Source organism: Nicotiana attenuata, unplaced genomic scaffold, assembly GCF_001879085.1.
Source record: "Nicotiana attenuata strain UT unplaced genomic scaffold, NIATTr2, whole genome shotgun sequence".
NCBI lineage: Eukaryota > Viridiplantae > Streptophyta > Magnoliopsida > Solanales > Solanaceae > Nicotiana > Nicotiana attenuata.
This window is the reverse complement of record NW_017677382.1, coordinates 11,023-20,457: the sequence shown is the minus strand read 5'-3', so window position 1 is coordinate 20,457 and position 9,435 is coordinate 11,023. Positions and strand designations below refer to the sequence as shown.

At 34.1% G+C, this 9,435-nt stretch overlaps 1 protein-coding gene across 2 annotated transcripts in view; it reads left to right on the top strand.

Moving 5' to 3' along the window:
- Nucleotides 1-4,776: 4,776 nt before the first annotated feature.
- Nucleotides 4,777-9,435, top strand: part of LOC109221390 (phenylalanine--tRNA ligase alpha subunit, cytoplasmic-like) — a 9,272-nt gene continuing 4,613 nt past the window's right edge. The window contains exons 1-9 of one of the 2 annotated variants that reach the window (XM_019385874.1): nt 4,777-4,938; nt 5,555-5,677; nt 5,795-5,887; nt 6,566-6,622; nt 6,824-6,879; nt 6,995-7,087; nt 8,431-8,521; nt 8,644-8,681; nt 8,825-8,863. In XM_019385874.1, the coding sequence (XP_019241419.1) occupies nt 4,792-4,938; nt 5,555-5,677; nt 5,795-5,887; nt 6,566-6,622; nt 6,824-6,879; nt 6,995-7,087; nt 8,431-8,521; nt 8,644-8,681; nt 8,825-8,863 (737 nt within the window). In that variant the 5' untranslated portion in view covers nt 4,777-4,791. The remainder of the gene's footprint in view (nt 4,939-5,554; nt 5,678-5,794; nt 5,888-6,565; nt 6,623-6,823; nt 6,880-6,994; nt 7,088-8,430; nt 8,522-8,643; nt 8,682-8,824; nt 8,864-9,435) is intronic. The other variant, XR_002067251.1, reaches the window with a different exon arrangement.

Here is a 9,435-nt window from a genome sequence, read left to right as displayed (position 1 = left end):
GCAAGTATATATCTCTTCTTTTTTTTTTTTGTGCTAAACAAAGTTCAAAATTAAAATAATTATATGATGGTGCAGAAAAAGTCAAGGGTGAAAGATCTACGTCGGTCAGGGAAATGCAGCTTGGGAAAAAGAAGATTAAAAGAAGAGGAAGAGATGGAGATATTGATGGGATTAATAGACTTAAAAGTAGTATCGAGGGTGTTGAGAATGAGTGAACTGAATGATGAACAGTTGCATTGGTGCGAAGACAAGATGAGCAAAATCAGAGTTTCTGATGCTAAATTATACAGAGATTCTTCACCACTTTTCTTCCCAGCCCACACTAGTTAAGTAGTAATTCTTTTGTAAATAACTCTACAATTACTAGAAAAGAAATAAGGTTCAAAAGTAAATTGAATGCATGTGGGGATGACAAGGATAAATGGTGGGATTTGGATGTCTGATTGTTTTATTAAAACAATTTTTGATTTTATTGTATGTAGTGAATAAGCAAAGAAAAAAAGCAAAGACAAAAGAAAAAGAAGGATGAGGATATAGTGACAAGGGATGTAGCTTTTATTTCTTTTGAATATTAGGGGTTTATCCGAGTTGAATTAAAAGGCAAAGCTGCAGATCCATGTGCATTAAATAAAAGAAAAATGTTGCAGCACATGGCACGTTTAGGATCTAAATTTGGTCCAACTTCTTTTCAGAAATTGAAGGGCACCCAATAAACAAAAATGATCAACAATAAGAGATGCATCTGGAGAGCATGTCTTGATTTGTGTCATCTCAATTTTATGCTATGATTAGGAAATGTAATGTAAGCTATAGACACTCGTAGACATACGTCAAAGAACGTCTCTTGTAAAAAAACGCTTTTATTTTTATTTTACTTTTTCATTGATAATATGTTGCATCTATGGGTCATCATTATTATTAGGTGACTTTTGGGCTAAGCTTACCCTAGACCCTCCCTTAAGCGTAAAATTAGTAAGGGTATTATCACATTTAGCCCGCGGCAGAAATTAGTTACGTTCAGTAGCCGAAAAAGTGTATAAAATTTATATAATTTTTGTATATAATATACAGAATATGTATATATACAAAAAATATACTACATTTTTTTGGCTATTATTTTAAAAGCGTCTATACAACATCATTTTCCCAAATTAGTTGGGACGACTATTAGAGTTTGTCTGTCTTTTTAATTGTATTGATAAAGTAGTCACTAAAAATATTCCTATCTAAAACACGAAAGAACTCCAGCAATTGGTGCTGGATTTCAAGCATTGTACAAGTAAAACTCTAGCATAATATACTGCAGTTCCAAAAACTCTTTACAAGTATAATCTCAAAATATATGGTACTTGACTTTAGAGCTTTTAAAAGTAAAATTTAAGCATGTTATACTAGAGTTCAAACATTCATAGATTCAAAAACCAGTAATAATTACTAGGGTCCAAACCTTTAGAGGTTCAAACTCCATCATCGATTACTGGGGTTCAAACGTTTATAGGTTCAAACCTCTACAACAGTTATTGGAATTTAAATTTTATTCACATTGTTTCTCTCAAAAATACTTTATTTTGAAATCTATGACACAATCATGGAGTTCTAATTTTCACAATCTGAAACTATATGATATTATTCTTGAGTTCAAGAGTGGTACCATAGATGAAACAATCCTTTTAGGTTTTAAACCTTTGTATGTTCAATCCCTAGCAATGTTTACTGGAGTTTGAATCTTTTTTACATTGTTTCACCCTAAAGGTTTAAATCCAAATATATTGAACTCCGAGAATCATTCCTGAATTTTACACTGGTAAATGCTCAAAAATCAAAAACATTCTTGGGACTTCGAACTCAAGTACTGAATGCTGAAGTTGTGTTTGTATTTTAGTGTGTCTGTGTGGGTGGGGGGGTGGGGGGGGGGGGAGAGTAACCACTTTACCATTACAATTCAAAATATGACTAAACTCTAATAGCCAGTCAAAAAAGTGAACCCATCTAATTTTTTCATCCTTTAAAATTGCAATAGATTACTGAAATATGACACTTTTTCGGGTGGTTTTTAATTTTTGACCCTCGCCTTTCCCATGGGCAGAATTTCAAGATCAAAAGTTATTGTCTATGAGGCAAGCAAGGGGCTACACTTGATAAACTTGTCTATGGGGCTAGCAGAAATAAAATGTCAAGACCATTCACTTTTAGGGCTATTTATATACGTCACCCTTAACATTGTACTATAATGGGCTGATTTACGCAAATATTCATTTTAGGCTATTACTTAAATTTTGTCCCTATTTTAAAAAGTGATATTGATATAGCCCTTGAAAAATTACCCCTTCCCGATAATATTAGACTTAGATCTATTGTAATAACTTGTAAAATTTTAAACTATTATTTAATATTTTCTAATAAAAATTTCAATAAATTCAAAAAGGTTCTTTATAATATGGCCTAAAAAGTCCATAAGTTGCAAGATAAATAAAAGAAGAATCAATTACTAAATAGCTGATACAAGAAGGAACAACGGATAAAAATTTACCATGATGTTATTTGCTTCAAGTAAACTCACAATTTACCCATTTATACCCAAAGCCAAAGGTTCTGTGTGATTCACAATATTTACAGTAAAGTTATATTTAGTTTTCATCAACCTCCAATGTTAGTATCGACAAAGTTACTTATTGAACTAAGACAACTCAAATTACTCTTAATATGACATGATAATATTCGCTATGTGTAAAGCTTACCAAAATTTTCTAAATGTCTCACACTAATCAAAATAATGATACACTTATGCGTACCTTATATGCTCTCATAACTATACCGTTAGGATCGTTTGGTACGTGGATTAAACTATCTCAAAATTATAATTTATGGACTAATTTATCCTATATGGGAAATGGGATAATATAATTCTAAGTTTGATGGGATAAGGTGAGACATTATGTATTAAGTGTGAGATTAAATTTATACCGTTAACCAGGATAAATTATACTATCAACTAAATATGGTAAACCCACACCTTATCCTACCTTATCCCCATGGGCGGATGCACATAGGAGAGGGCGGGTTCACGTGAACCCATCCTCCTCCCCCAAAATCATGCATAACACTAATAACTTTCAGCTCAAATACTTAAATTAACATAGGTGAACCCAAACTCAAGTGAACACTTTAGTTAAGGAGGTACACCTTCTACCTTTTAATCAGGGGATCGATTCCCTACTCGCTCTGCCATTTTTTCTAATTAAATACATTTTTTATTTCTTTTTCTCCCTTCCATATTTGTTATACGTCTTTTTCTTTTTCCTTCTTTTTTTTTAGTCTTCGTTTTAACCTTTAAAATTCCTAAACCAAAAATACATCTCTTAGGCACTTGCAAAAATTCGGGTCTCTGGCGCTCATAGTGCACCCATGCTTTTAAAATCCCGAATACGCCTCCGCTTATCCCGGGTACCAGAAGATCCCTCACCCTCTTTATGTAGTACCAGAGGCGGCTCAAGAACATTGGAGGCCTAAAGCCAAATTTTTTTAGAGGCCTTACACTTAAAAAAAATCATAGTGTAACAAGACTCATACTTTATAGTTGACATGTAAATTCTGAAATAATAATAGTAAAGCAATATACTACTATGAAGTAAAAATATAAAAATAACAAATTTCAAATTTAAAAGAAATAATAGAAATTTAAAACAATAGAATTTGATTCTAGAAATCCATATATAACTCAATATATCATAATAAAATTTTATTGTTGCTGCAATGCTTGAAAGAATGAAAAATAAGTAATCCTAATTTATTCAATGTCTTTCATCCTTAAAATATCATCCGCTCTAGGAGTTCACACCTAACTAAACATTTAACCTTAAGAATCAATAAATCAAAGTAAAAATATTACTCGACCGTGGTTAAGTATTAAAAATTGTACATGCAAGACATACGTCTTACATTCATTGGTTTACTATACACATTCGATGCAGATAAGTTTTTACCTTTTTTCATCCCTTATCTTTTAGACAATAGACAACTTAGTAAGAAGAAAAAGAAAAGAATATAAAATACACAAATCTTATTATAAGAAAGAATAATAATAAATAATAATAATATCACTGTTAGAAGGTAAATTAATTATAAGTCAACATAAATCACATTGGCTATATATTTTTCTATCTTTTTATAATTTTTTTATACTTTTTACCATAAATATTCAATATATTCTATATAAAACTACCATAGAATTAACTTATATTATTAATTAAAAAATGGGGCCCTAATAATTTGGGGGCCTAAAGCCATTGCTTCATGGCTTTACCCTCTAGCCGGCTCTGTGCAGTACTCCCTCAGGTCCACAAGTGACTAATTTGCCTTTTTATTTTGGTTCAAAATAAGTGTCATTTATATAATCAAGAAAAAATTCAATTTGTTTTTCCAAAATTACTCCTATGTACGTATACCTAAAAAGTCTTTTATTCCTCACATTAAATTATGCTGTAATATTTAATTAAGAGCAGTTTATCACACTAATTATTTTTGTTTAGAATTTCATATTTTTTTAATAGATGTGTCCAATGCAAATTGGTCCCTTATTATGGACACGAGAGTAATAACTTATATGTCTAACCAATTTTAGGAATTTGGACCAAAGTGTCCTACTTTTGTAAACATTAAAGACCATATGTGCTCGCATGTGTATACAGTAAGGACTAGTTTGGTGTTTACCCCATTTTCTTCTTCTCCAAAACCCATTCTTAGACAGCAGAACGCACACCCATCGTTACACAGCAAAAACCTAGGGAGAAGATGGCGGAAGACGCTATACTCGGATTTCTTGAAAAGAACGAGGAGATTTCAGATTCTTTTAAATTTGCCGAACAACATGGGTTCCTCCACGAGGAGATTGTCAATGTTATCCGCAGCCTCAATGGTTTTAGATTTGTTGATGCTCAGGTGCTTGCTTACTTCGTCTCTTTTTTATTTTGCAGTTCTTTCCAATTTTTCTTGACAATTCTTGTTTATAGAATATTAAAATACTAATACTAGTATTCAAGTTTGATCCTGCAGCAATGAATCCTCTTCGGAAGTGCAAATGAATAAAAAGAAGCAATTTTCCGACTTAGGTTTTTGCTTAATAATTAACGTTTGTTGGTTTAGTGTGCAGTTATTGTAAGAATAACTATGCTTCAATGCCAAATTAGTTGAATTTCTGTCCTATTTGACCTTGATTCATTCAGTTATTCAAGATTTGCACTGACATTTTCAAATTTAAATAGGAAAAAGAAAAAGCATGTTGTTTGAAGTAAATAGATAGCTAACTTGTCCTGGACCACGTGCAAGTTGAGGAAAATTTTATATTGTAGTTTATTCAAGTGTCGAAGTCAGAAAATTCGTGAGGGTGTTCAATTGAATTACCACCCTTCGGCCGCTATAGCTCCGCCCCTGGTTTATCCTACACTCTGCATAGAGTGAACAAGGCTATTTTCTAATAGTATTTTTTTATGTATAAAACATCCGGAAACACCTTTCATTAATGTGAAGCAATGTTTGATTTTGTTGAATTGTGCAGGATATTAGGAGAGAGAGATGGGTGCTTACTGAAGAGGGGAAAACCTATGCTTCCGTAGGTTCTCCAGAATTTCAGCTTTTCTCAGCAGTACCACCAGAAGGAATTGCGCGGGAGGAGTTGCAGGTTACAGATTATTCTTGTTTTTAGTCGCTTGTTCATTTTCCGTCTATCAAAAAGGAGTTAAGTGATTTTACTAATTGATGTTCATGTGCCATTTCATGAATGCTAATCTGGATGCAGAAAAAGTTGGATCCTGCAGTTTATAAGATTGGTTGCCAGCAAGCTATAAAGAACAAGTGGGTGGAGATGGCAAAGACTCAAGTTTCAAGGAAGGTACAGTAGGCAAACACATAAGAGTGTATTGCTCATCCTCCTCTGTATTTCTAATATCTCATCCTCAATTATGACTGCATCTTTTAATTGGATGAAAAACTGTACCTTTGCTCCAACCCTTGCCTCAAACAAAATGTTCTTCTTTTTGGTAAATTCTTTTTATTCCTTTGTTAAGGAGCGGAGATAAATGGACTAGTTCCATCCTGTTATCTTGCCAAATTGATGAATAACAGTTTATCTATTCCTTGGTCCTCTCCGGCTCTCGCTTAGGATAGCCAAATAATCAGGAGTCTCGCCCCTCATGCCTCAGAATGATTATGAAGGCTTGAAAAATCCCTTATTACTTGCTTAGTACCAGATCTTTAGCTAAAAAAGTGCCATTGCTAGCCTACATTCAGCACTGTTCACTTGTAGCCCTCCAGTCTCCCCCAACTTCCCTTGTGGTGGTTTCGGAATTTTCTGTTTCTCCTTCTATGTTTTATTCCTCTTTATTGTTTGCCATCTAGCTCAATTTATAGCACGGGGCTTCTTTTGTGTTACTGTTTCTTTCCTTATCTGCTGAATAAGGTCTCTGTGAACTACAGCGTAGAGGCAGCAAGTGAAGGTGACATCTACATGTGCTTCTTTTAATACCTCTTACATGGATCCACTGTTTAGCCTATTTGTGACTTCCTGCAGGTCCAACATGCTGATGATAAAGTTAAAGGTTCACTCTTGAGGATACAAAATGGCGAGGTATATAAATTTGTTATCAGCGATCATCTTATTCCCCAACCATTCACCTTTTACTTGCCCGTCATCTTTACTGTTGGCTCTCCTTCCACACAGAAGACCAGTTATGGTTTTGTCATTACTTGACTTTGTTATAGTTAAATCAAATTGTCTCTAAAGGCAATGCACTTAATCGATTTGTCGTTAACAAGCAATGCACTGCAGGCTGTCAATCAGGAGGATATTGATGCTCTAAAGCGCCGAAAGCTAATTAGTCAGCAGTAATTATCTACTCTTCGATATCCTTTCTCCAGCACTTGATGTTTACAAGATGTAATCTTATATACATGGTCAAATGCTGGTTCTTCAATATATTTCTTATTGCTGCTTATTTAGGGTTTGGAAAGGAAACTCAGTGAGAAAAGGTCCTAACTATGCTCCTAAAAGGAAAAGAGCCGCAACTGATCTCACTCGTGAAAACCTACAGAGGTAACTTTCTGACTTATTTTCTCTGGGAAGAATAAATAATATTGGGATTTACTTTTAGTAAATGCTCAATAAATTAATTGATGGAGCTGTTTTCCTTGATGATGGATGACTTTTTGTTGCTGCTCGAGCTAAATAAGGTCTGGGTTGGAACTTGGACTGAAAAATATTTCCATTTCTTGTTTATTAACAGGTGTCAATATAAGAGGATTAACCTCATTAAAAGATAGCTAGGTCTCTTCAGCCATGTGACAGTTTGCAATACCAAAAGCTTTTTAATATGCCTGAATAGGGAATTTGTATCAATTGCTAGGCAGTTTGAGCATGTTTTTCAGTTTGGAATTTTTTCAAGCTCGGACACTTTCTTTTCCAAGTACAAATTTTGGATCTCCTTGTATTACTTGCTGAATTTGCATTGGACTACATACCATGAGTACTGCTATAATCGGATAGGCCACTCCGCAGGGTGGGTGATGGGTCTAAAGCTGAGCCCAATTCTGGCCCTAGCCGGACTCTTTCGTTATAACATGTCCCATTACCTGGCAGGAGCTATAGCCATTTTTGTTTTGTATGTAGGTCTAGGCATAGACTAATTGTTCCATAACCTATATAAACCCCAATACTATGTAACATCTTTTTTTATAAAGTAAGGTAAGCTAATGTAACATATTATAGTTTACTTAAGGAGTGTAAGAGTCCACTTGAGAAAATAAAAATTAATTTAATTCTAATTTTTGTTGTAAATCACAAAACATGCGGTGTTAGTGTTGTTGAGTCAATACATTAATCCAATAGTACAGAATTTTCCTTAAAAAACCATCTGGAATTGAACCTAATCAATTAAAATGGAATGGAGGTAGAGTATATGCATATGAATGTGTTTATGATTGTGTTTTTATTATTTTATGTTAAGCTGAAAGGAGTTTTGGCATTTTATACGATCTGAAGAAAAAATCTACAAAAAAGTTCATGGGCTGGGTAATCGCAGCGAGGCATAAGAAAATATTAGGTGATCTCTTCTTCTGTCTAAGCCTTGGTTGCAGAGTTACGTGGTACCCGTGCTGGTGGGAGGCATTCTGTGGAATAATCGAGGTGTGCGTAAGCTGGCCGGAACACCATCATCGTAAAATAAAAATAAAAAGAAATTCATGGGCTGGGTAAATGGGAAATGTTGCAATATGTAGCATTTTTCAGATGGTTTCTGAGTAGTTAATGTTTGTTTCAAGTTTCAACATACAAATTGATTTATATATCAGTAATTCACCAAGTAGGAGTCCGCTAATTCCATGATGGATGAAGCATTGAGTTTATTTTCTGATCAATATATGTTGCTTGTTCCTTTGAAGGGGTGACTGGAAGGAATTGGAATTTAAAGAGTATAACTTTAGTGCAAAAGGTCAGCCAGTTGAAGGTGGCCATCTTCATCCATTGCTCAAGGCATGCTTTTGTCCCGTTTCTCATTATTGGCTATTCTTGTCACTTTAAATTGATTTATTCTGTTAACCGAAGCCAAATTGCCTTCCCTCATGTGTTAATGAAATCATACCATCTTGTTGCAGGTTAGGCGGCAGATACAAATGATTTTTCTTAATATGGGGTAGGACTAATTGACATTTTTCCCGTGTCTATATATGAAGGCTGTATATGCATGATTGTGTGTAGATGTGTGTCCATGTATATATTCAGTTATATATATGTAAACTCTCCGTAGTGGACTGTAACTGTTTCAATTGAATGCAGGTTTGAGGAGATGCCAACAAATAACTATGTCGAAAGCAGGTAAGCTATCATGTCTTTTGTTAGCTTTTTCCTTGGTCATAAATACAAGTGAGCCAGTCATAATTGATGGAACAGTTGGAATTCCTAAAGGAAATATCTTTCAGGTTGTATGAAATAACTTACATAGGAGAATGGCACATCTCTTTGTTTTTTTCCTTTGGCAAAATGGCCTCTGAGCCACTTAAACTTGTATCCATTTGTCAACTTGGTACATAAACTTTGGGTTTTCCCATTTGAACACTCCATCTCAACTATTTACGCATTAATAAACACCTTTGACGGTTAACTATGCTTATGTGGCAATATCATGTGCGATATGGCAATGCTGTATGTAATTCACGCAAATTAGGTACGTGAATTCAATTTGTTTGTGTAAAAAAAAAATACTAAAATATAAAAAGAAATTAAAGTTGAAAGAAAAAGAAGAATCATGTAAGTTTGGTTGTCCGCTTCTCCCTTCGCCGTTCTTCCCACCCCCCACCTCTCAATCCCACTTTCTGTTATTCTTTTTCCAGAATTCCCATCCCCCCTTCTTCCCCAGTTTTCCTTTCATCTTCTTCTCCCTAATTAAT